Below are 27,358 nucleotides of genomic sequence, written 5' to 3' on the forward strand. Positions count from 1 at the left end.
CTTTGTCCGTTCGATGTCATTAATTCGCGGATAATAGAGAGCGGTTCATACGATGAAATTTATCTGTGATTAAATGTGCTTGGATTTGCTTGCTCATTCACCTGGTGGCGAATCAACGATTTGCTTCTAGAGGAAATGAAAAGCGCTTTTACGATAGTACAACAGCGATGATCATGAATGCTGATTATTATGAGTAACGTTGAAACAATGACGTTGGATACAGGTTACTTTGTATAATATAAAATTAAAAAATACTATGTACGTTCTATCTCGCATAAACAAAAAACGAATTCTAAAGGGAATTTGCACTTAGGATAAAGGAAATAGTTCAATGCACGATCAAACGATCACAAGTCATTTTTATCCTTCCTAGTAGGAGCTGATATAAAATTGTTTACGAATCACTACATGGATCGTACTCTAGCATCTTGGTAAAGTCATCGAATCTCATTTGTATTAAATTAGAACAAACTACATTTAATATCCGATCTAGACTTTCATTAACGCCTCTTCGTGTGAATTTGATCGCGAAGCTGAAGAAGTGCGAACGCTGAAACAAGCTTGTCACGTCTAACCGAATCCCGTCAGCTTACGAGGAACAAGCTGACAGCTACACACCTACGAAGTTACAATCAACACGAAAAAAGTCTCGAGGAGAGGTGTCGACTGACTGGAATCGCTTGCCAACTTTCCTACGGCTGCCTATTCACTCACCGCCGGGCCAATCTTGAAGCCATCACAGCTTCGAATCCCTTGGATCATCGCCAAATCGGCTACCGAACTTGTCAGATTTCGTTTTGTGCAACGATTCAATGATATTCAGATTAATAGTAATAATAGAATAAAGATCTTCTAGATAGTATGATTAACGGCATGAAAGTTGAGCATATCGAGAAGTTGCTAATTTCTTAATTTATTTCATGCGAAGGGAACGATGTTTGCACGAAAACTTATAGACATTCATGGTTTTATTTCATAAGCCGCAACCTTGCCATTCTTCAAGCTGAAATCTTCAATTTCCCCTTATCGGTATATCCGTGAACTTCGACTTTTTGTTCATCGCAAGTTCTGCACTTCGTTAACGTTTACATTAACTCACCGCAAAGTTATAACTGAACCGCCATTTCTTGTCTCGGGGAGTAGCATTTTTTTGTTCTGGCTGTGCGAAAAGTTTGTGGCGGTAGTCAGGAGGCGAGCGTCCGCTCGGTTGAAACGGATAAAAGTGCGCTTTAAACAGCGAACGAAAACGAGGAAAAGAAAACGGGAACGGCTTTCCACGTGCCGTGCTTACCTCGAATTCTCATTCAGTTTGTTACACTGCTGCGACAGAATACGTTGAAAAATAGTCGACGAAAGAATTCAAGGACCTTTCTGCACTTCGAAGTCACACATATTTTCGACTAAAGTCCGTAATAAATGGTAAACGTGGAAACGCGCGTGTAACTGTTTAACTTAGCTTCAATCTGTTACTCTTTTTCGTGCCATTCTTCTTTCGACAAGAACAATGTACTCTTATATACGTGTAGCGTGTGGTATACTTGTTGTCTGACGATACACTAACCCATCCTACGTTATACCGATGCTATCTTACATTTACTCTACCGTAGAGACACTCCCACTTTGCTTCATTACCTTTGAACCCGACTACGTTACGTTTGTCTAATAAGGAACAGCTGCACACTGTCTTACCTGTCTGGATTCGCTATCAGAGTGATCACAGAGATTCGACATGATACATTGAAGCAGAGACTGAAATGTAGGGTCTTACCATAGCGTAGTATCGATCCTTGATGCATGGAATCGATCAACTGCGACATGTAAAATCACGAAAGGGGGAAGCAGGAAATCACGTTGAACATCTCTTTGGCGAAAATGCAACCATACCGCGGAATTTGGATCACAGCTTTTGGATTGTGCAGCATTTCCATTTAATCGTTACTCCCGCACGATTACGTGATCTTATTCATTCGGTTATCCGTTTGCCTGTCTCTATGTGTCGGATACACCGCACGCAGATTGTTGCACTGGATGCTTACGAAGTCGTGAACAGAAAGGAAGGACACATATAGTATAAGCGCAATTTCACTCGAGCATTCGCCAACAGCTTCTGAAACTCGAGGATGCCTCCATTGTATTCGTCTAAGAGCTTAGGCGTAAAGTAGCGCTTTGTATTCACATTTCGTGATAATTTACGGTAATTTAACTGCGGCTAGAAAACAACAACACGACTGTTGAAATTTTCATCTGACTATTGTCTGAACATAGACAGATTCTCTCTACCTTATTGCCTCAATCTACTTCAAACAAGACCCCTGTTGCACCTATAGACAGTTTGTTCTAATTACTATGTTCCACGAGGATCTTCGTGATCGAAAGGTTCTTTTTGATAAGCATCGTACGGTCGAGGAAATTAATACGATGGCGGCTGCACCTCCTTCTCGATCACAGCACGATACGCGTCTCTTTAAGCACTTGATCCACTAAATCCGAATTCGTGACTATACATTGGCCTGTTGGAACTTCTGTTCAAGATACTTCAGCTGAAAACGGGTCAGGGACTTGGTGCTTTAAACGCAAGTAGCACAATTGGGGCGTCCGAGAATTACCATTTACCTCTTTAATTACAGAATTAAAGCGGATGGGAGATTCTTTCTCTGCCAGATCCAGAGGGACCTTTACACGCCTCCAGCTTTACTTTTTCTCCTTTAAATTCGTTAAAATTCACCGTGATCCTAAATGAGGTCTGCAAACAAAGGACTACCTAATATTTTGAGATCTTTCCTAAATGTTTTACGAATGATGAAGCTGATCCAGCGGCGTCCAGAGACATCCGAGGCAACTCGAACGGAGTTCTTGACCGATATATTTTACGTTCCTGGTCATTCTGTGCGCGATTCTCCCGCTAGCACGCGAACCCACGAGACCAATTTCCGCGATTATACGCCAAACAGGAAAATATTTTGCCGCCTGGGAGAGCGATTCATCAAACCGCTTCAAAATCAAGCGTCACGAAATTTAACATTTATCCCCTGCCCAGCTATAAATCTCGCGGAATCGTCCGGCCGAATAATACGCAGCCACAGTTCCCCATTATCGCCGCGGAATACTCGGATCGATGGTTTTTTGAAGCGGCATAGCGCGTCATAGAATTCGGTCAATTGGTTCCGTCGATTAAATTCCGCTTCACCAAAAGTCCGACCACCTCGATGCGGGATCCAATTTTTTTTTTCTAGCGCTGCTATTCGTTACCGGATAACCGCACGGTTTTCTTTGAAAAATTACGTTCGACGAAAAAGGGGATGATTTTTCATCGTTGATGGGACCAGTCAGCTTTCCCTATCGGTCGTATTGTTTCCAACGATTTGAGAGCTTTGTGAATTTTGTGGGTCGTTTTTCACACAGCGTTTTCAATGTTTACCATTTTTTTCCGGAGTTCTCGGTGTTCGGAAGCTGTCTTAAAGCGAGGTTTTCATATGTCTTGTCGGAAAAAATCGAATTCTCGCTGGCAAACTGAAGCTCTCGCCGCATGTTTTCTCGCTCGTAAAAAGAGCATGTTTGTTCTCCATCGGTTGACACCGAGATCTGCCTCCCTAGAGGCAGAAAAGGTCGCGAGACACGAGCAGCTATCTGTTTCGTGCACCTACGTCGCTTTCAGCTTTCGAATCACTTTAGTGCCATCCGTGTGACATTGCCGAATAAAAATCTCTCCTGCAAACTAACATTTCTCACGATCATCTCGTAATTATTTTTTATTTCAATGTCCTTGCGACATCCTTTTTTATATTTTCAGTATCCTATCGCAACACTTACACAGCTAGTTTTAACAATATCGCGCAATTCAACATGATTTCTCGCAGTTTCTGATTTCAAAAACCACTAACCGTATATCAAAGGAAAAAATCTAGTCGACCTTCGATCTCTCGATTCGATTCCCATGAAAAATTCAAGTGTCGTCAAAGGATGCAGAAGCGCGTGTACCGTTCCTGTAAACAACGGCTTGATTGCGTATTACCTGCAGAAAACAGGATAAAGTAACCACGTAATTGAACCGATGTCGCAGTACGGGACAACGACCCCTCTCTTGTATGCACGGAACCACGGACAAGCAAAGTTCTCGATAGTGAATTATGCCGTGATCGTGTCCCGAATCCTGGTAAGCGAATCGCCGACCACATTCTGAATTCCGTGGCCGTGTTCTTCCAGCCTGTCCGTGGCCGGACTGGAAACGCGCGAACAAAGCGCACGTCGCGGCTCGCGGCTTAATTCACTTTCGATTCGCTACTTGTTGCGTTAATTCGTCGATGCCTGCGGATTGGACGCGCCTCCTTCGAAGCCATTCATTTTCCGGAAAGGTTAACGAGTATCGACAACCGGAGACTGCGCTTCGATTAGTTTGGTCATCATCGCGTAACGTGACAAGCATGCTATTTGAGACAAACCATACAACTTAGGAAACTTCGATCTGTCTTTGCTAGTATGATAAAGAGACATCGATAGAGAGTGTATTATTCAATCTATTCACTGCTATCGGCATAAACACGTTGCTTCGAGTTAATTATCTAAATAATACCGTCGATATAAACGTTGCATTTTCATCTCTGTCCGTTTCTATAGGATGACGTAGAAAAATGAAACAAAACGCTATATAGAATCATTATTACTTAAAGCAGAGACACTTCCGTCGAATAAATGGACATACCCTGAAAATAGCATAGCTATATTAAAAAACGAATACTTTGAAGGTTGAACATTCCACTGCTGGAAGACATCCTAGATTTATGTAAGACTGCATTTGTCAAGTAGATCACTTGAAATTTACGTAAATGAATTGTGAGGAATAGTAATAGGACACGTAGAGAATATCTTTCGAATACGAAGAGAAAGCAGAGTGAAATACGACTGAGCAGCAGTCGGTGGAACTGCGATCGGGCTATTCGAACAAGTCTCCATGTGCATACGTACGTATCTAAACAACGATTTACGCTTTCCTTGCAGGAACCCGAACGTGATCGATCACCACAGTCGAAACGATACGCTTCTGCTCGCCAGCCGGGAGAAAAGCCGTTTCCGTAGCTTGACGTGGGATCAATACGATCCAGTGCACCAGAAATACTTGGAGATCGGTAAGTCACCGAACACCTGAAGTTCTCAAATCACTCAAGTCACTGAGATCCTGTTACGCGAATTTTACGACGCTTGCATTTTTCTTTCGACCATCTAATTAGAGGGTAGCTTCATCGGGCGGGCGCACAGTGCTCTACGGCACTTTCGCTATATGATTTCATTTAGAAGACCAGTAATACGTGGCTCATGAATCATGTGCGAGTCGAATTAACGTGAAATCAAGGGGTTAGCCGCCAGAGGCATGTTTCCATCGCAGTGGAAAAATGAAGTGCCCCCTGTGGAAACGAGGTTCGTGGCTCGCTTGTCCAGCTTGGAAAGAGCCGAGAGGGAAAAGACGTTTCGCGAGATCGTTTTTATTTTCAGCGGCTCTCGAGCACACGGCAGATGACGTGAAAGGAACCCTTTGACCTGGAAAAGAATTTGCGGCCTTTTTCCCCGCCGTTTCTTTCCCCTTTCACTCTTTCATCCATTCCCTCCCCGTTTACGCTTTTCTCCCCCCCCCCTCTGTCTCTCTCTTTCTCCACCGATCTTTTTATCTTTTTTTCCCCTACTCCACGCGCCGCGTTTTTTGCCTCGTAACGTAAAGATGAACGCCAGCATAATTCCATTAGCATTTCAAGGCAATGTGAAAGCACTAATTAAGCTAATTAGGAGTGTTTCATGGCAGCGATTCGCTTGATACAACGAGCATCACGGTTCAAAAGGAACGCACGCGGATGTGTAGCGAATTGGAACAAAAATGATATTCCGACAGGTGTAGCTGAAACGAGAAATAAACTCTCTCTCTGTAAATAACTGACCACGAACATTCGTTTAATGAAATCATTAGAGCGATGCATTCACCCGGTGAAATAGCGAAAATTCGTTATCAAAGGGATGAAACTGCCACAACACGTGTACAAGGTTGGAAAGGAAGAGCCTTTTTCAGTGGATGAAGATTCGCTCAGCCACGATCGTCCTTCCGTGAACGAATTCCCTAGCTTTCCACGTTTCCTCAGTTTCCAGGAACATCTTTTCACGGAATTCCGCGTCTACGTGACATGATAGAGTTGATAAAAAAAGAGAAACGTATCTATATTCGTCGTATTGGATTCTTATTGTATTCCTCATGAACGAACACCTTCATACGCTCTTCCAGATCTATTGATGGGAATTCGAGAGGCAAGAAGAAGGGCACGATAGTTCTTATAGCCATGAATTTTTCTGTTTACACGTGGAAGACATTAGTCAAAGGAAATTGAACGTTTCGCTTGATCTATCGAGAAAGATTGCCTCGTTCTCGGAGCAAATTTTGTCACTGACAATGAGACCGATGTGAGAGATCCGAAAAGAAAATTGAAAAGATCCTTCGAAATTAGTATCGCGGTCGTCAGGTGTGATTAAACCGTGCATTATTCAGGTCGAGATTAATATTAGTCCTAACCGATTCGCATATCCTGCCAGTAATAACGGGTTGATGTAATCATCCTCGGTACTGTATCGAGGCCGGACGACCACGGTGAAATATTGAGCTGTCAAGTGTGTGCCAGCGGTGTATGATACTTGAGCGCGGTAGAAACTCGGCGAACGTATCAGACGATCGTTTCATTAATGAGTGATCAATAGTTGGACCAGCGTAATCGTACCGACTGTTGCTTAACCGCAGCTCCGGCCATCGGCTTCGATACCCTATCACGTATAATTTATTATTATCGTTAACCCCCGTCATTTGAAATTCATTAGGCGCTAATTAACCAGGTTCCCGCTATTAACGATATTATCAAAATTTCGAGACTCGTCAACGAGTGCGACGAGCCCGAACTTTATTATCACCCGGCTACGCATCGTTCATAGATCTTTGATCACCCACCCACCCACCCACTTTAGACGTTCGGCTGCGGTTTAAACTAACTGGAAACTACGTTTCGTAAACCTTGTCATTTTACATAGAGAGGTATATATATGGTATATATCCGTGAAAAATGAAGATTATTGGCGAGAAACTTTAATTAGTTTAGACGTCTCTAACAAACCAAGTTTCGAACAAGTAAGAGCAAACAGTTTCGATACTCGAAAAGGAATAAAAGAGAAATTCTAAGAAAGTTGACGTATAAGGTGCGGTGGCGCGCGTCAGTGTAAAAAGAGCGACTTCTCGAGTAGATCAACCGAGAGACCATTCTTCGTGTACCACGCTAAAAAGAGAATAAAATCTTTTCGATCAGCGACACGGGCGGCGAAACAGATCACCGGTGCGGTAGTTCCCGAACGATTCACTGGCTGCTCGGTATCGGCTAAAGAATCGGTGGGCGCGGTAGGGACATAGGTAGGAGTCAGCGAGACACGGCGGGACACGGTTGCAGTTACCATTTCTCAGGGAGTAGTGAAAAATCACTGTGAAGCAATAGTCCACATTCCGTAGCTGTTCCCACGATCCTTGTAGTGTGCGATCCGTGAAAAATGGGCCGTGAAAATGGACCGGAAAGGAAGGACCATTAATTTTTTTCCTTTGTCTTTCTTATCTGACCGAATGAGCTCGGTTTGGATCTCAAGTCACTGGCCTCTTCGTTACCAGCCAACCAGGGAAGAAACAACCCTCTTCTCGGTCCAGAGAAATCACATCTCTGTAGGTAACTTTGCTTTCCTACAGACACAAGCTAATTAATTTAGTTCCATAAAGGGGATGACGACGTTGTTTAGGGATCGTAAAACGTTGTGCCGGATGAGCCTGTTTAGTTACAGCAGTTTAAGAAGGGCAAAAACATTCTTCCGTTTGGATTTGATGTCACGATTAATTTTCACGCGAAAGAGAAATTTTAACTGGTACGCTCCTTGATGTGTATGTCTCGCGTGTAATATGTATTAGTCGATATTCTTTCGCTATAGTAATACAAATACAAACGAAGCAGAGTAAGGTTTCTTAATCCCGGAACTTAATTAACTCGCCGAGAAATTGGCCAAAGTACTAAACGTCATCGTGCTCTTCCCTTCTCAGAGAAAAATTTTGATTAAAAACATCTCGAATGTAGAACGTTTTTGAAAATCGTCGATTACGTTTTTAGCGATACTTAAAAGCGTTCCTATCGATAATTGAATCCAGCCAGCAACTTTGTACAAAGCAGTAACCTGTATAAATCTTGGTTCCACGTGACCAACCCTTATCTTCGATACAAACATATCCCGTTTCGCCATCGATTAAGGTACCAACAGTAGCCCCGTCGCTCGCACACACCCAGAATCAACCGCAGGACTAAAACAACATTCGGTCGCTATAATTTACTTGTAGTACACGTCCCACCCGTTTTCCATCCTCTGCATCCACCGCACGTAAGCAAACTCCCTTAAGCATTGGCGATGCGAATTTCCAAGAACTCGCGATTTCGTACACGTCTTCTTCGGTCAAATATGAATAGAGAAATAACTTCAAAAGGCAAGTGCCAAAAGAGAAACGCCAAAATGGTACATTAATTTACCTTTGCGCGTATAATCATTTTAAAGTAACTCTTTCGTTCTTCTTCTACAGATTCTATTTACGGTTTATCTTCTACTATCTGTAAATGTTTGAAACGTTTCTCGAAAGTATACGATAGATCATTGTACTTTGATGCAACTAAACTTTCCGAAGATCGCGGTCTACGATAAGATCTAAACCACTTCTAGCCGTTCGAACAGTTTGTCAGGCGATGTCGTTCCGCATTCGGGACCGCATGCATCTAACCGTGTCCGAACACAAACACGTTGTTTCGAAATCGCAGTTACCGGTCTCTCAACGGGGGTGTCGTGCACGCGATCGCGTAATGGGGGTGTCGTGTGCCGCAGCTGCAAGGCAACGCCGCCCAAACTCGCCTGTTTGCAAACTACACGCCAACACATTTGCTGCATCTGTACAATCCGCCGCATTGTTGTTGTAGTCTTCCTCGTTTGAAGCGTCTTCCCATGGTAAGTTGCGAAGAGGATGCAGAAGTAGAGGAAAAAAGAGAAATAGAAAATGGAAGTCTGGCAAAGATATCCAAAGTTGAAACTTTCTTACCGTTTAAAGGATCTACTTTACAGGAAGCTTCGCGCAAAGTGAAAATAATTCCCGGAAATGCGCAGAGTGCATAATAGTTTACTAAAAATTCTATTTTCTAACGATAAAAGTAAACTAGTTGAAATACAGATACGTAATGCGTAATATTAAAATATTGGTTGCAAAATACTGGAAATTAAAACAAATTTATGCGCAAGTGAACAGAATATAAACTGAAATAGATAATGTGGGCAAACACGATATGCATAGTTCGACCGAATCGCTTTGACTGTGATCGTTCCTCTTCCTGCTCTTCTTCTTCCACAACTCCACTTGAACCTATAGATCAAAAAATGCTGATTTTCTCCGTGGAACGTATTCTCCAAAATACCCTCCCTCGATGATATATCGATAAATAATATTTTGGAAATTATAGCAGTTTATGGAGCAAAGTTACATCAGACGGGGAAATAGAGCTGATGAAAACTATTCGTATTTTCACTTCAGTATATGGGGGAAAGTTTCGATTGAAGAGTATGAAAGTATATCAACAAACCATTTGAAGATGAAATTACTTGAGTATGGGGGGGAGGATTAAAAGAGGTAGAGGAAAACGACGGCAGCATAGAATATGCATTAGACGTTTATAGGATATTTCACGAAAGAAATAGCAAAGGACTAGCAGCAACGTTGCATATGTAAACATCCCCTTGGTATTTTCCCGTGAAACATTCAGGCGCTTAAAATGGATTTAAAATTTCCACTGCCTGGTTGCAAAAGTATCGAGAAAAATAATTCACCTACGATGAAGCAGCTACAAATCGATCAGCGTGTTCACCTTTCGCGAATGTTATACATCAGGCTCGAATAAATCATCTTATCGTCGATGCTATGAACCCGACGTGCGCTTGAATAATATGATAGATATATGAAATGAAAGAGAATTCGCGTTTGGCACGTTTCGATAGTGATACACGAATGATTGACACTCCGTGATTGAATGCGTGAAAACTATCTATGGCTGTAAAGTTTTATAATCTGTTATTTATTATTTTAAAATCAACGAATATGCGTGAAAATATAACACTGGTAAACATGGATACGCGTTATGAAACTTTGTATCGCGCTATAGCTTAAAAATGCCTCCATTCGAAACTGTTATAATCCGAGAAATCATGAGACTCGTCGTCGTGGAATTTTACAAATTTAGCATGTAAGTTCTAAACTTCTCTTGAGTTCCTGAATTCTAGGAATTTTAATTACTTCGTCGGCTAACCCCAAGTACTGGCATAAGACATGAACTTTAAGGATTATTACGGCCAAACCTCAGATGAATTGCGCATGCAATTCGGAAAGATGCGCAACGACAAAACTAGTCGTTATTTCGTCGTTTCCTTCGTTTCCGTTGTACCATCGTAACCGTAAAAACGCGCGTCTACGTTTTACGATTCTTGCCATAAATACGTCCAGCGAACCGACGTTTGCTCGCATCGCAAAAGGATCGGCCGAGATCGCGATACTTCTTAACTACCGGCACTCTTCCAGGTAGATGCGCAGCGATCGAATGAGAAACGACGCGGAGAAGTCAATCCATCGGCATCGTCTCGCAAACAACCGGTTTCCGTGAAGCCAGCTAACGGCTCACCGGAAGGCGGAAAAAGAGCTTAAGACCCAGCGTTATAGCGGAAGCCGGTGAAACGGCGCGGTGAAGGTTCGTTAAACGTAACTTCACTGCAAGCCATCTTCCGCAACGCTACTTCCCCGGCTCTTCGTCGAGCTTTTACAAAGTGAGAGTTCCTCCTGAGCCGGTGGAACTCACCGGAAGTCGATAATCGCTTGTCATGAATCCGAAATTACGTAGTTATATCGCGCCACGGTACATTTGCACAAAACGCAATTTAAGGAGATAATATCTGGTGTGGTTGAACCATTTTTCTTTTTTTTTTTTTTTTTTTTGGAAAGAAAGATGGGGGAAGAGGAAAGGGTTTACGGAGTGGAGAATATATCGTAGGAGAAGAGAAAAATCGCGCATTTCGTAAGACGCTTTTGTTCGTTCACCGCTTCACTCCCCTGTCTTCTTTTCGTTCGGTTGGATTTACGAGCCCGAATTCAACGAACACGGATTCGGAAATGAAGTGTTCTCCGGACAGAAACGGAGGCGCGGCCATTGCCCAGTGGCAATATGAAAGCTGAAAAAGAGCAGCGGCTGCGACGTGTTATTAAAATTCGCAACTCTGCCGGTTGAACGTTTACATCTAATTAAAAACTGTGACAGCCCACATTTCTTTATGTTCATGACCAAGGAAGTTGTGCACGCATAACTACTAAATAAGTAACGAATTCTGCTTTGCTGTCTCTCCAGTAAAAAAATCTCTTTGTGTACATCTCTGTATACATATGCTATAGCTTTATTATAATCTTTTAAGCAGATCGCACTATCAGAGGCTGTTGATGCAAATTTGGAATACTTTTGGTCACGTTCATGATACAACAGCACGATAAAAATCCAGAAACGATCGTTCATGATCTTTCTTGATATTCGACGCATCTAGCAATAATCTTCGACTTGTGACAATCTACTACCACGAGTTTTATCTCCGAGGGTCGAATTTATGGCGCGAGCGCTTGGGGGCGCCATTTTTGAAGAATGGCTAGGGAATAAGATGTATGGGCTGACCGATCATTCAAGGCAAGGAGCCAAGGCTGAAAATCGACATGTTGTCGCCAACCTTTAGGTCTCTTCCAATGTTATCGTGTGTATTCGTGAAATTTATGAAATTCAGATCTATACTCGGCTATATTACAAAACGAAATTTTTTTTCAAACCGGTAACTAGCGAAACAATTCTCATCTACGCGAATTATAAACGAAAACGTTATCGAGTTGGTCGATCATGCCTGCGGCTTTTGTTATCAAGGGTGGTATCGTGAACTCTGATTAACGATAACGGCCAACGCGAGCCACGATACAGTTTCTCGTCGTTCGACGCCGTCGATTTATATTCGAGCTTTTATTAAACATTCCTCAGTCTCGGCGAAAAATACAACGGCGGGCTCGACGATAAAGTCTATTCGCGTATCAGCGGAAGTTAATTACGCGATTTCCAAGATTCGATTCTCCTTATAAAATAAACAATACCGAGAATTTCATAAAACTAAAAAACTACAAACGGTGCAATTACAAAATAATCACAATGGATGCTTTGCTTTGAATATTAAAATTCTTGCTTCATTGCCATCGACGATAGAAAGTGAATTAATTCGCAGTTGTAACAAATTCATTATTAAAATGTCGGCACTTTTCCAATGTTAAGAACAGTAGTAGCCAGGAGTCCTCATCAACATTGTAAAGGATTCAGAGTATAAAAACACCACAAATGTGTTCCCCTCGTCTCGAGGCACGTTGCGTTTTCGTTACAGAAATGCGGCATGCGTTTTAATTAAAATACGGTTATTAATTTAGTGGGTGCAGCCACTGCTGTGAAAATTATTAATAGTTCTCGCTATGAATAAACGTTCGTGTTAGTGCGAACACCGGCACGGCGTCATAATGCAGGGGAAATAAGGGAAATTGTACAAGTTCATTTCCTTGAACGTTCATTGAACAACGAGCGGGGAGTAGCCTAGGAACGAATCAAAGTAAAATTTAATTGCACTCAAACTCTGCTCAACGTATTTCTCGAAACTGCCCTCCCCTCTCTTCCGTAGGTGGTGGCAAATTCAGTCGAAACTTTCCATCAAAGTGTAATTTAGCTTGCAGGAAACTAAACGTTACCCAGATTTATTGACATCTTTTATCATATTATTTGTAACAGCAAGGACCATCGAATAATGGAAAATATGTGTATAACTTTGTTGAGTGTACGATAGCAAAATGAGGCAAAATTTTGTCGAATATAAATGCTTTTGCACGTCAATTATGACGAATTTGCTGCAAACAACATTCTGCATGGCTCGAATCTCACGAAAATAATTATTTTGTTCGATAAAACTGTCAACGAAAGAGCGGCGAGATACCACGACTGGGCGTATCAAGAATGTGATTTCGATGAAACTTCGGTATTGAACTTTCGAGAGGCTCGCTACAGCGACCTGTTTAATCTCATAAATTAAAGCGGGTCATCGCGACGTCGGGAAACAAATTTGTCGAAAGTTTGATTGTGTTACACACTATTGTGCGTGTTTGCCGGTGAAAAACTAATTTAAACTCTCAACTGACTAAGTTTACTGCGGGCGTTTACTTTGAATCATATTGAACAAATTTGTCTACTAACGAGCTATAAGATATATAAGATATGTATCTATATGAGGTTGAGGACGAGAAGTTCAGAAGAAAGTGATTAACGATCGATACGTCGTTAAGCGCAGGAAATAATTTCCTTCTGGGATAATAGAAAACCCAGTCACGATTAATAGTAATCGTAAAGTCGTGAATTCTCAAAGACACAATCGATAAACGTCGTACAGACGGACTTTGCGAGAATTGTTCGACAACGTACTGTAAGGCAGAAATTCGTTAATTCCTCCATTCCATCTCGGCTTTCCAGATTTATTTTGCTGATTACCAGTAGAAAGTTTCGTTGGCCTCTCACATCGACCGAAGGGAAGTTTCGGCAAACTTTCCTCCTCGCACTTTGTAGTTGAATCCATTACGCGGATCCGAGAGGAGACTGATATAGATACATGTAAGACCATGCTTCGTTCCTCTTTATCCTAGCGTAGGAATATATTCCGGCAGGTCAGGACAACGACGGCGATACCAGCTTCACGAGCGCTGAAACTTTTTCAGGTAACAAACATTGTCGTCCAAGCGCATAGCGCGTCTCGGTACGGTACCGCGCAGCGTCGCACGATACGACGCTCTAAGAAAGTTGTCGCCAGGACGCGTAAGTTTCACGTCTGTTGGCACATGGTTTACAACGTCTACCAAATCGACGAACTTTCCCGACGAGCTAACATACAGGCAAAGATTGTTCCTCGATCGAATTTGCATTTCCCATCGCGAGCCTCGCACGCTTCTCTCGATACTTAATATGGATTTATTGTGTTATTATAATCGTAGAGTACGAGTAGAATATTTGATTTGACTACAGGAATGCAGGCTTTGATAAAAGGTTGCTTTAGCTTTGTGATTCTTGATATATAAACTTTCGTACGTAGTATTCGTTCATAAAGGGCACATACGATTCATAAAAGAAAAGACACGCATGATGAAAAAGAAGAGAGAGGTTTATATACTTTCGTAGCATAATTCCAACTGTCGATGTCTTTGCGACGCGCATGTGTGTCGCATTATCTCGGCAAGCAGCTATAGATCATACGTCGTTTCGTATATTTCGATAAATGGCGAACTCTCGCACTGTACATGACAGCTCTTACCACATTGTAATAGCGATATAATATAACGTAAATTATGCAGTTCGTTTCGCATAAAACTGTTTAATAAATCGCGTCAGAGTTAGGAGCGATTTGTCAGCAATTTTAAAATGTTATCAGCATGAAAGATTCAATGAACGGAAAGATTGTTTCGAGTTACACGATATGTCTGAAATTGCTTAAGATTCTGAAACAGGAAAGTGGTGCCCTGGTGAGAAAATTCATGCGTGTCATTTCTGATAGTTCGTAATAAATTAGCGAGTTTTCCGACGGTAGCTTTTCGGCTGGTAGTTCAACTAATCTCGGTAAAAGCAAAATCTCGAAGCTTCGAAAGTTCGATGGGAGAGATAGAGGAGTTGGTGTTTAGCGCTTTATAGGTTTGCGATAGTCTGGCAGCGCACTCTTGCTCAGTTACCAATACTAACTCGACTTGCTGCCTTTAATCCCAGGTATAAGTAAAGAAGTTCCAAAAAGAAGGCTTGTTGCTCAAGGGCCAGTCTCGGCTGTGGCCTCGATTCCCTCTGATTTCCATTCGATTCACTGTAATTAATCCGTCGACAAATCGTTGACGTATTGTTAAATGCCGACATGGCACACGATGAAAGTTTGAGCGTCGATCGTTTTTACTGAAGTTATCAATTATTCTGAATAAATTCATAAACATTCAACTCGAATAAATATTTTCCAGAATTAAACAACTTTTCTACTATAGTTTACGAAAACAATTTTTTATTTATCCCTTTAATGGGTGTGAATTCGCGCGTATATCAAATAAATAAATTCTTATGACTACACTGTATGCAAATCGTTCGTCAACTGTTGCATGAATTCACGTTAACACGCTACTCGACTCGAAGTTTGATTTTCTGCCTCTGTTCGCATGAATCGGTGCAATGGATATTGATAAAATAATAAATCGTAAGTTTATATACATATAAGTGGATAGAAATCGTTGTATTTATTTTAAATAATAAATTATTCCTTATCCAAACATCACGTAACGCGTGAACATTTAAATAAATCTAGTAGAAAAGGAAGAATGTTGGAGAGTAGCTTCCTTCGTTCTTTCGAAAATTTACGCACTTTTATTGCGTCGATTTCGGGTACAACGACGAACCGTAACTGCGAATATTAGCCAAACATCACGCACGCGTATGCACCAACATAAATCGTCACGTAGTATCACTTAGGCTACGCATACGTGCTCTGGTGAATTACTACGTGTTCCCTCCCTTGCTCCGACACGCTTTATCCAACCACGTCTCCATCCGTAGTACAGGCGGCCGATCTCTCTTCCTCGAAACGGCCCGTCCTATTTCTGCGTTGTTCCCTCGCGTCAACGATGTATTTGGCCACCTTCAGGCTGACGTTTCACGAGTAACACGTAAATTCCAGTGCCACTGCTTTTACCGGCCAATAGTTTTCGCGTTGTTCGCTTCCTTGCTCTCCTTTGGAACGGAGAAATTTTTTAAACGTGTGGCAAACTCTCGCGTTGATGTTCTTTGTTCTGCAAAGATTAAGCTAACGAGTAATCAGCGCAATAAAGAAGAAATTGTAAGACTGCGATTCTTCAAGGGTTGACTACGTCGTGCAAGGTGAAATAATAATTTCATCTATACGTTTGATATTCAAGGGATCGCGTCTACCGCCTCCGGCGTCGAAATATCGTTTATCCACTACGTGCCCCTTTACAATCTCATTGTCTCGTCGATTCGAAGCCAAGAATTTCTCCTCTCTTATTCTCCGAAATATCCTCGCTCTAAGCTTTCACCGAAAATGAGTGCAACAATGGTATAATACGCATTGTGTCAGGGCTGATAAAAATGGATAATTAATAAATATCATATATTCATTGGCTCTTTGTGTAACCCAGAATCTACCCCTCGATCGAGGCGGCAAATATAATTAATCGAACCGCAATAATCCTAAGGAACTCTAATAAAACTAAGCATTTGTATTTTACCGTTAGTGTCCTTAATCGTTATAAAGTATATTCAAATCGAGACGTTCCTTATGATCAGATAGAAAATGGGAATGTCGGATTTTTCCCATGTTCAACGGTCATTTCTACCTGTAAGCGACCGGTAGTGGGGCGACCAACACCCAGCAACAGTTTGTCATTAGTTCATCATCCTCAGATCAGTCAACATGTCTTGACTGGTTTTCCACCCTTAGATCAGTCACCTAATTAACTTATATCTATACGCACCGAGCGTAAGTATCGTTTCTACAAGCTGTTAGAATAAAGTGTATATTGTAACCTGTTAATCCAGTCTTATAATCAGTTCAACCACCTCTATTATCGAAATATAAACGAAATAGGGGATCTCTCCGCGAACGGTTGAGCATTTTAGTCCTTCGATTCGGATTACGTGTCATGTGAAAAGTGTACACACCAGTGATATCCATACAGTGCCACGTAAATACATTACAACCAGCAGCGGAAGGTTTTCCACTACAGCGAAGTCAATGACGTCAGGGGTCGTCACCTTCAAAGAGATATAACCCGTTGGTCGAGGAACACAAACACGCAGTCTCCCGCCGCAGCTGGACAATCATCAGCATAACGAGTTCCAACAACCTCAGTCTCACAACAACACGAGTGTCACCTTCGGGAAGGATCACCGTCCTCGCGAAGCACATGTCAACAATATTCCGCTGCACAGTGACGAACGACAACTTACAGCCGGAACAACTCCGCATCGGGAATCATCGATCACACATCACGAGTGTCACCTTCGTCGCGAAGCATGCCCATAAAATCTTCGACTGTAACAATGGCAAACGCAAAAGAAATCACCTCCTTGCTTCGGGAACAAAGCAATCTGAACGACCAATTCCAGTCCGTGTCAAAACTACTCGACGAATACGAACGGTCCAGCAAAGTAAACAGCTTGCAGCGGCACCCGACAGCAAGACAGCAAACTATGACCGGACGACGCTAGAGCAATGGTTAGCGCCCTTGGTTACGAACGTTCTCAGGACCCAGGTTCGAATCCCGGCACCCGTAGTCCGATTTTTCTTCCACGCCATCTAAATGAAAAGAAAAAGCAACCAGTACCACGACATATCTCTCGACATCAACCTCTTAATGTCATATCGAAAACAAGTCGACGACATTTGGATACGGTTCAACATTGTCTATGAAAAATTACTTGAGCTCCACGACAACACACCTGCGGCCTCAATTGACGATTATTTAGACCTGGATGAACGACTATTAAAACTCACCGCAATCAATCCTTGCTCGAACGGGGGCTTCCAAAATAATTGCTCGTTCTTCAATTACATCCTTCGCCAATTATATCATCTTGCCCATATGTGGTTCCACGGCTGATGAATCATAAATAAGAAACAACAACCTGATAGAGCAGGGGGATATAGGGCTGACAAATAAGAAGAAAGAAAAGTGTTTCGTCCGAGATCTGCTAGTAAGACTCGTCAGTAAGGCTTTTACCTAGCAGACCTATACTCTTGACATAAAAGAAGGAGAGAGCAGGGAGGAGAACTTGTATGGTAGATACGATGATGGATGGACTTCATCTCCTCTTCACGCAGTGGTGGATCTTTGTATCTAAAGGTTCTTCTTCCCTCTCTTGCAGTTGCGACGTTTTCCATTGGAGCGGTCTGCTCCGTATATTCTTGCCGCTATCAAAAATCAGGAGGGGATTGAGTTTAGAGAGCGCCGCGTGTGCCCCATACACACGGTGTAGGCGATTATTTTCTGAGAGTGACACGTGGGTGTCACTATATAGCGGCTCCTTCTCCTAAAGGGAGAGGGGATGGGTCAGGTTAACTTAGCCTGTGTCGCATTGTCAATTTTGACACAAGCATGGTGGACCTCAGCAGCGTTTAAAGTAGTTGCATTTCAGCTTTTAACATAAATCTTGTTACCATATCACGCAGAAGCAGCGTTTCTTTAAAAAGAAGAGAACACGTTTCACATTTTTTTCCAAAAGTGAGCTTTAACGCCTTTTACATGTGATTGCACCATTACCGTGACAGCTATATTTTTCCCTTTTTTTTATGGTGTGCACATTTTATGGCTTGACGTGTCCTGAGACGCTGCAAGCATCAGTATCGTACATCAGCCTTAAAAAGATGTCGACCGGAGACAACACGTGCTCGTAAAGCATCAATGTTACCAGGAGTCCATTTAGCAAATTATGAGCGCTATTCGTTGCCCCAACCGCTCTTCTTGAAATCCAGTTTGTTCCTCACGTGACGGAGGTACAGGTGTAATAATGTGGTGTCATGCATCGTGAGTCCTTACCGAGATAACAAAGTACTCTAGCCTTTACTATTTCGAGTGCATTTAACAGTGAAAAGGAGAGTGAAAGATAAAAATAAAGCGAACGAAATTGAATTCAACAATAAGGTTTTCTCGTTAACGAAGAGACCCGTTGATAAATATCTTTCGAGATGTTTTAAATCGACGAACCCTCTGATTTTTACGATAACGTCAAAGAAAATTCTTTCAGAAATTCAACTAGAGGCCCGCATCAAACTCAAAACAAACTTTTCTCGTTGATCAAATATTAATAATCTCATCCGACGAATTTCTTTCCGAGTAGACGATGCTAGAGGTGTTCCGTCATCCTCAAGCAAAAGTTTTCCTCTCATTTTAGGAACTGCTACAAGTACCAAACTGCAGGTATATATCGAGGGTCCCTTAAACCGGTGAAGCTACAAAGATGTTACAAGTATCGGTAGACCTCGTTTTCGATGTTCAACCCCTAAAAACAAGGAACTTCCACCAAAGATGAAAGGGTGTTAGAGGTTCCTCGACAAACACGGACTCACGAGGCAAATTCCGCTGCACGAGTAGTTGAGAACAGTTCCTTTCCAAGCTTAGACTTCGACCACCCTCTCGTACGTACACATCCTCTTAACAGGGATGAAACTAATGCACGTGGGAACCTGGGCACATTACGACAACCAGCGTGAGAGGACGAGAAACAAGTGAATAGAGCACCGGGACCAAATTGCGATGGCATCGTATTATCTCGGCTCGATTGCTGTTTCCCGATCAATCCACTTCTCTTGCCACGCCTTCCTATTTCCCTTTTTTATGATCAATCAGATCAAAACGAACGGTGAAATGGGGAATCTCGATGAAATCGCTTAATAGTGAAATGAAAGGTATACCAAACATTATTTTTAAGTAATGGAATTGGCTAGATTACGAATTGAAGTTATTGGTGCTGACATGGATATTAAACGTGTTAGTTTGTTTAATAAAGAGACGAGTGATAAAATTGTAATAGTCAATTATATTCAAATCACTGTAAGTACAATTACAGAAATAGTGTATGACTGCCCTAGAGAGCACGTTCGCCTATTTGTATCGACAGATGTTACTATAAAAAGTTCAAATATAACTCCGATTGACGATAACAAATAACTGCAATAATATTATTGAGATATGTGTAATTTTGTGTGCTACGCTAGATCAGCCGCGTAGTAGTGACACACATATATGAGTATGGGTGTGCGGAAGTATGTGCGTGCACAGCGTCTCGTAAAACAGATGAATACAACCGTTCCGTTAGTAGTGTGGTACAGAAGATGATGAGACAAAAAGAGTGCTGAGACGCGTGCAAAAGTATATCGACGAAGATCTTGTAAATCACATATTAAATAAATCTGAAACTATTTTGATATCAATTCTAAGCACGATCTAAGTGTTCCTATACATTTATTTCGGCGATTAAGATGCACAATTCTCAACAAATATTTTATCCGGAGTTCGTTTACCTTAGAACCGGAACAACGTTGGTATTCCAAGGCACAATAATATGAGTCTCTCCCGATTCAAATCTTCCATTGGCTCATGTGCCGCTACAGTGCTGAAATTTTGGTTTTCCTATCGGTCGTATGCCATTTTATTTCCATTTTATGTACGTACACCCTACGTATAATTATTTCGGGCGATTTACGGATAGAAGAGCAGCGTAGCGGTAGGGGAATACAATGAGAGTTAGAGGTATAATTGTTGCGCTTGGAAATTATTAGCAGGCAGGTTTTAACAGTTCAACGCGCACCCCTGGTAGCTTGTAGCTGTAAACATAATTCATAGTACGAGAAAGTGCTCCCCTGGCATGAATTATATTTTCGCTCGACATTGAGTGTCCCAGTATAAATTCAATGAAGCAGCAAAATATTTGAAAGTCGTGTGTTTTAAGTAATTAATAAGCTAATTCGCTTATTTGCAATTTCTATTCTTTTCGTGTAAAGTTAAGGCAATCTCTGACTGAAACTGTCATTACGAAATTGATGAAAAAGCCAAAAACGAAAGTTCGCTGATATAGGAACAAAACGAACACATTCTTGTGCTCGATTCGAGCCCAGCTGCGGTTCGCTGGAAGACTGCGCCAGCTTCGCGAGAACTTTGCGGCGAAGTTACGTCAGTTTGAACTTAAACTTGATACCGCCTCATAAACACTCGAGAAACTGAAGATACGGGCGAACTCTTTTCAACAGGACGCATGCAATTTATCTTTATTTTTATACAGGGAAGTTAAAGCAGCTGCTGGTTGACGGCACGTTACTACTCGCGTGTGGTGAGAAACGAATCCAAAAAGCGATCAGATTTTCTACTTGCACGTTAACTTGGTGCTATCGCAAGTTACGTTCCCTTACGGAGTAGATACACGCTAAAGGTTTCATATGCCGATCGGGTTTCGTTTAGCCGACGAAACAGCATTGTATAGTAGTCTGCACCAAGTAAGTTGCATTGAATGACAGGAAAATAACGTAATTTTATTCATTTCATCTTTGCGTTGTCCGGTTAGTTACGATAAACGTGATTTTGATAATCGAAGAGTTCATTATAGAATGCTGAAAACATTTTAAATTTTGCTTGCAATATTCTAATCGAATAAACCGAATAAACTAGACTGCAAGTAGAAGATACGAAACAATGGACTGAATCAACAAAAATACTTTGAACATCGATAGTAACCAGGACGAGTTTCATTGTTCGTTGCGATCGAAATGAAATTTACCAAAACTTGAATGTTAAAATGCTCGTGGCGTTTGAAAATCATTTAGCGTGATTGTAATTAAAGCGGTGACTATCGGAAACAATGAATATACCTGTTCATTCCTGGTCCCCGTTCCTAATTGTAACGTTCGGCGATTAAGATACAATTTGCTCGGCAAACGTGGGTCTCTGCATGCTGTCGCGTTAACGAAATTGAGAGTGAACTTATTGCCGCTAATTCTGTCCCGCGGGGATTATACGACCGCGTCGTTACAAATACATACACGCAAACAGAAATTTATGGCTCGTAATTGACGGGCATTGCCACGAATAAATACAACGGATCCCGTAGATCATGTGAGCGTAGAACGAACAGCCGAGTACGCGGGGGAGGTTAATCCACGAACACATACGCAGAGACTTGACACGCAGAATTATTGCGCGTACACGAACGACAATAGGTAACGTTAGGTATAGCGCGTTTAAGCAAACAGCTCTCTGTCCTACAGGCTCCTCTCTGACGCATGGTCTCCCGAGGTACGGACGTCTTGTTTCAAGAAAAGCAATTACCAAATTGCAGATCTATCCCTCCCTAAATTGTTCAACATTAGCCGTGACAGGTTTATGAAGCTGTACATCCCTGTGTTTGTATACGAATTAGAAGTTTATATTTATTAAGAGTATATATTTATCAAGAGGATTTACGAAACAGATGGTACCCACCTACCTACCTATTACGGGAAATTCAAGAGCCATAGTCGGTCGAGAATTACTCTCGCCATCAAGGGCAGAAATTTGGTAGACACGAAATGTCAGAGGATAAATTGAATAATCTTGCCAATCGTACAACAACAATTGACACAAATGGCAGGCGGCAAAGTAGCGATTTAGCTAGACGTACACGCGCGCTCTATGAAATTATTTCGAACGTACGCCGGAGGATCCGTGTAACCGGTTCGCGCACACTGCTCCATCGTCAACACCAACACACACAAACAGACCAGTGTCCAGTTAATTTATGCCCGAACTGTATTCACGTACACGGTTGGAATACGCAACCGCCGCGTGCATTACATAAACTCGAAACACGCCGCAGAGAGACAGGGCTGATCGTAAAGGGTGATGGAAACGCGTTCATCAGCCTGCCTTAACTATCCACGATTTAATTCGAACGGTTTAATCTTTAACGTCTCGAATTGAAAGTCGATCGCTTAGAATTGGGGAATTTTGACTCTTGGCGTTTCTCGATGACAATAACTAACTAGAAGTTGAGCAAATGACAGAATATTGGAATTTTAAAGCACTTTGTGGCAAAGATAGAGGTTAATTATTTATTCATCCCAGAAAGAATTTAACTTTCCGTTTTTCTTTTCTTTCGATGATTGAGACGCGATTAGCAAGTTTTACAGCTCCATGAAATTCATCCATAATGCAGTCTTTTTTTTTTTGTTGGAATATTTAAGATTCGACGAAGCTGGTAATCGCTTTTGAGAGTGATAGGGTCGACGAAGTGCGTAGGTATCGATTTCCACTTAGAAGAAATTTCAAGTAGAGCGACGGCTCTGAAGAGACATATTTTCATTTGAGACATTTAACCGAGTTAGTGTCCGACCGTCTCATCCAATATTCATTTCACCTCGGGAAATCCTTAATCCTGGCAGAGTCGAATTTTATCCATAATTCCAACAATACACCATTTCCCTTCGCGTGAAACTCAATATGCAAGTTTTCCAAAGAATTAATCTTTATAATAATTCTAATAAAAAGATCGTTGATCGTAATCATTGACCTAGCCTTTTCATCTTATACTATCAGGTAACAAAATTTGCTAAATATCTAACCTGTTAACTGCGGAATTTAGTTTCAAAAATCCTTTACGGGATGCGTAGTTAAAATCACACGACAACGAGTATACACGTCGAATGTTAAACACGTCAACCGCACCGAAATAAAGTTTTTGATTGACGTGTATACGCGTTGAACGCAGTTGACTGGTTAAATATTAAGACAAAGTCAAGGGGTCCCCTACTAAACCCCATAGAATTTGTCAATTATAAAATAAACGCTGTGCCATTAATAGATTTTGTTACTAGTTTCGTGTTACTAGTTTCGCAAACGATCGTTTCAACGAAAGTGTATAACAAGTGTACACAATGTGGCAAAGCAACAAGACGAGTAGATTTAAAAACTTGGCAGACGTTCTGACTCGCCAGAATCAAAAACCACTAGAACTTTCCACTGTTGAGCTTATTAGCCGTCAGAGGCGAAATAACGTCAAACTTTCGGGACGCGAGCTTGTGCTAACAAGGTGGTGCTGAAAAGGCATCCCCGACACTCGCTACTGCGCACATCGATACTTAAATCACGTATCCTGAAATTCTACTGCAAGTTAACGCAACCCAATATCAGCTTTTTTATTTTCCCACTCAATTTTTAAATTACAAAAGAGCTTCCTGGGCAGATATGTTCGATCGTTTGAGTTTACCCACGAAAAAGGGTTACTCTGCGGAATCCTGGAGCTTGAACGAAAAGTTCGTCATGGCAGAGCGCGAAATCGGTTCCATTCGAGAGAGAGACACATCTGTTCGATCTCGAGTCTCGAATTTCACAGCTCAATGCACACAGCTTTATCCTCCACTGGACCAGGCAACTTTTCGCAACGTAAACCATAGTAGGTGTAGTTAGACTTGAACAGATACTCGCTGATCGAACGTAAATTAATCGTCTACAACAATTCGGGGAGATAGATGGTGCTATTTAGATACGAAAGTGTTATCAGTATTATGCCGTGAATAAAAACTTTATTCAAAGAATCCTATGTTCCATCGAATCGATAGTAAGCTTTTGACAGACGCTCAAAAAATAAAGATCCCTCAGAGAACAGCATTTAGGAAATTTCCTAATTACAGTAAGTAATTTCTTAAAATTTATCAACGTCGTTGATTTAGAACAATTTCGAAATTCTTCATTTTTCCCTACATCCCATCCCCGTGTGAGCGCTCTCTAGTTTGCGTGGGTCGATTATTAAAATTCGAAGCGCGCCAGCTGCAGCTGAACTCCAGAAAGCAAAACGCGTTTTTTAATTCCCGACGTTGAATGTCCGGACGTCGGACGTTCAGCCGACAATGTAATCTTAATTACTTCCAGGCGGAGAGGCGCGAAAACCCTTCGTCATGACTTTATTCTCGTTGACGCGGACACGACGAGTTTTCCCTATAACGACCGCTAAGCCAAGCCGCGGGCGCATTAATTCTTAACGGCAAATTGGCGTCGCATTAGCGGCGTTCCGTCACGGTAATACCATGATTAACTGGGACACACCCGACCACCGGACCATTCGTTTGTCGCGGTGGTCGCGCCGGAAATAATGGAATGTCCCGATGTGTAATGTGGATTCATCACTTTCCGCCAGCAACTCCGAATAAACAGCGGTATCCAGTTCGTACGAAACCTGAATAAATACATCTAGGAAGACCATAGAGATTCGTCGTAAATATCATCCGGATCAATTGTTTCAGCGATAGAAATTTTATTAAATAAACAATCGCAAAGATTTAATAACATTGGAACTAAGAACAATCGAAGTGGAGTTTAGAGACGGCCATGCCGATCGATTGCATCTCTAGTGGATAGTTTACGAAAACATGTGAGAAGTTCTAACAGAAGGTCGAGAGAATTTATAAAGAGAAAAGACGAAGAGGATTTCAAAGGTAAGGGATTAAAAAAATTCAGCAGAATGAAGAATGCCAGCGACTGAGGAACGCCGTAAGCGCGGGATGATATTTACGTAATTTTCGAAAGTACAAAAAACAACGAATTTAACAAACAAACTGTCGCTGACATGTTGTCCGCTTTAATGAGTTAATTAAAATTGTGTTTCCCTCGCGGAGCTGTCGATGCAGCAGCTACACGCGTTTTTTATTTGAAATTAAAAACATAACGCTTGGTTCGAACAACAGAGAATGTTGCATAAACGAGGAATGAGATGATGACAAGGATATTTTGCTGGAAATACACGAGCATTGAAAATGAAGTCTGCCCGAGATGAGCTTTGTCGCAAACGAGCAGCGAATTAAAATTGTATGCAATACTTTTGTTGGGAAATAATTGAAACAAATCGTTCGTTGTTGTTTATTCTAAACCATTGGCGATTTATTAGTTAGAGCGTTTTTGTGTTTTTGCACAACTTTCACATGTACCATTGACGACCCACGTCGTAACTTCTACTATCAGAAAGATATAATAAACAATCGCAAGCCAAAACTTTCATTTTCGACAATTATTATTTTTATTGTTTATCTATTATGTTTATACCGTGCTTATCTACATTTTCAATTATTTATACTATACTTGTTTCATAATGATATTTGTTTACCTTCCCTGTTTATTCATTTATTTTAATTGTTTATTTGTTTATACTTTCTGTTTCACCCATACCAACTGGTTTATTTACATTATTCGTTTGTTCACTGGTGAAACATAATTCCTTCGTCGATAACTCCATTAAATGCGAATAAAATCAGATAAAGATCGTGTATAATTAAAGTTACTGAAACAATGAAAAATCGATTAAAGCAACAACGATGGACGAATTATTTTCTATCAAAATTCTTGCGAATTTTTGCTGGCCGTTCGCTGTTTTGTACCTAAAATTGTTCGAAAGGCAACAGCGAAGTTTATGTCAGTCTCTAGCCAAGAGAACAAGAGAACCAGACTACATAATTTGCGCAAACGGAAAGTATTCATTCCGACATTCCACATCGATCCATTATCAACAAAGAATTCAATCAGCTTAAAATAACCACAGAGATTTTCATTCCCCCTTCTTGTACAGCTGTCAAAAACAAAAAGCTTCGTCCGAAGTCATCCCCTGGATTTCAACGAAAAATACACAAGAATATTCATCTGCGATTTTGACTGAAAAATGGCTTCTAAAGCCTCTTGTGTTCGGCGAAATTTTATTTCGAGAGCCAGAGAAAAATTAAAAATTCGAGAAACATATTTCAAAGCGCAATTACGTATAAAATTACGCCAGAAATTAAAACATATTAAAAACTGAATATACAATGATCTCTTCTAATTTCTTATCATGTGTCAGGATCGCAGTCGAGCGAATGCTTGTAATTCTCTTTCATTATTCTAACAGGATCTGGTTGAAAAACATATTTAGAAAACGTCAAAAGGGGTGTCAGGGCAGCAGATTATCAAACACCTCGGCGACATTCACCGACGTAGACGAAGCTTAATTGTATATTCCATGTCTTTAACATTATTAGCGAGTTACCGATATGGTGGGCTTGGCGATAATCGTCTTACATGGGCTCGACAGCGAGTCGTGCGGCCCTTTGAATGCAGGAAGGGGCTTACATCCGATATTAATATCGCTTTTCCGTAACCGGAGGGTGTCGACGAAATGGGAATAACCGTAAGTTAGGCACGCTACGTGTCCGTCGATATTGCGATAGTTAAGCGCGCGATCGCGTATAACACAACACAGCAACCCCTTTGTCGTCGCACCAAGGAGACCTTCTTCGTTGACTTGCAAGAAAGTTTCTGCTTCACTACACTAGGAAGCATTAAAGTATTACCATAACTAACTCGTTAGCCTGCAACTCGTCCGGCAATTATTCATAAACTGTTTAATTTATCTATGGAAATGACGAGCAGCTAAGATCCAGAGTGGATTACAGCATGGTTGAATAATCGGATGATTTTTTTATTCTTTTTGTGGAAGCAATGCCCTTAATGTTCTTTTCCTTTTTCAAGAAGATGTTAAATCGACTTCAGTGTAAAATAAACGACAAGGTGAAACGTTCGAAACGGAGCCGTCGAGTTACGGACGAATTATTTCCCTTAGCGTCGGGGAAGCAAAAAAATACGAAAGTTAAG

General features: G+C 41.4%; 2 protein-coding genes across 7 annotated transcripts in view; one reads left to right on the forward strand and one right to left on the reverse strand.

Moving 5' to 3' along the window:
* LOC122570975 overlaps positions 1 to 27,358 on the reverse strand; it is a 307,523-nt gene that overhangs the window by 254,936 nt on the left and 25,229 nt on the right. Inside the window, exon 3 of one of the 3 annotated variants that reach the window (XM_043734060.1) lies at positions 15,651 to 15,932. The exons of the other annotated variants lie outside the window; for them this stretch is intronic. Within the exon in view, the coding sequence (XP_043589995.1) occupies positions 15,821 to 15,932 (112 nt within the window). The 3' untranslated portion in view covers positions 15,651 to 15,820. Of the gene's footprint in view, positions 1 to 15,650; positions 15,933 to 27,358 lie in introns of those variants that run through there. 3 annotated transcript variants of the gene reach the window in all.
* LOC122570968 (neuroligin-4, X-linked) overlaps positions 1 to 27,358 on the forward strand; it is a 261,432-nt gene that overhangs the window by 211,130 nt on the left and 22,944 nt on the right. For all 4 annotated transcript variants that reach the window (XM_043734044.1, XM_043734046.1, XM_043734047.1 and 1 more), the window contains exon 10: positions 4,996 to 5,123. In XM_043734044.1, coding sequence (XP_043589979.1) covers positions 4,996 to 5,123 — 128 coding nt within the window. The remainder of the gene's footprint in view (positions 1 to 4,995; positions 5,124 to 27,358) is intronic.

The sequence above is a fragment of the Bombus pyrosoma genome, linkage group LG9 (assembly GCF_014825855.1).
Source record: "Bombus pyrosoma isolate SC7728 linkage group LG9, ASM1482585v1, whole genome shotgun sequence".
NCBI classification, from domain to species: Eukaryota; Metazoa; Arthropoda; class Insecta; order Hymenoptera; family Apidae; genus Bombus; species Bombus pyrosoma.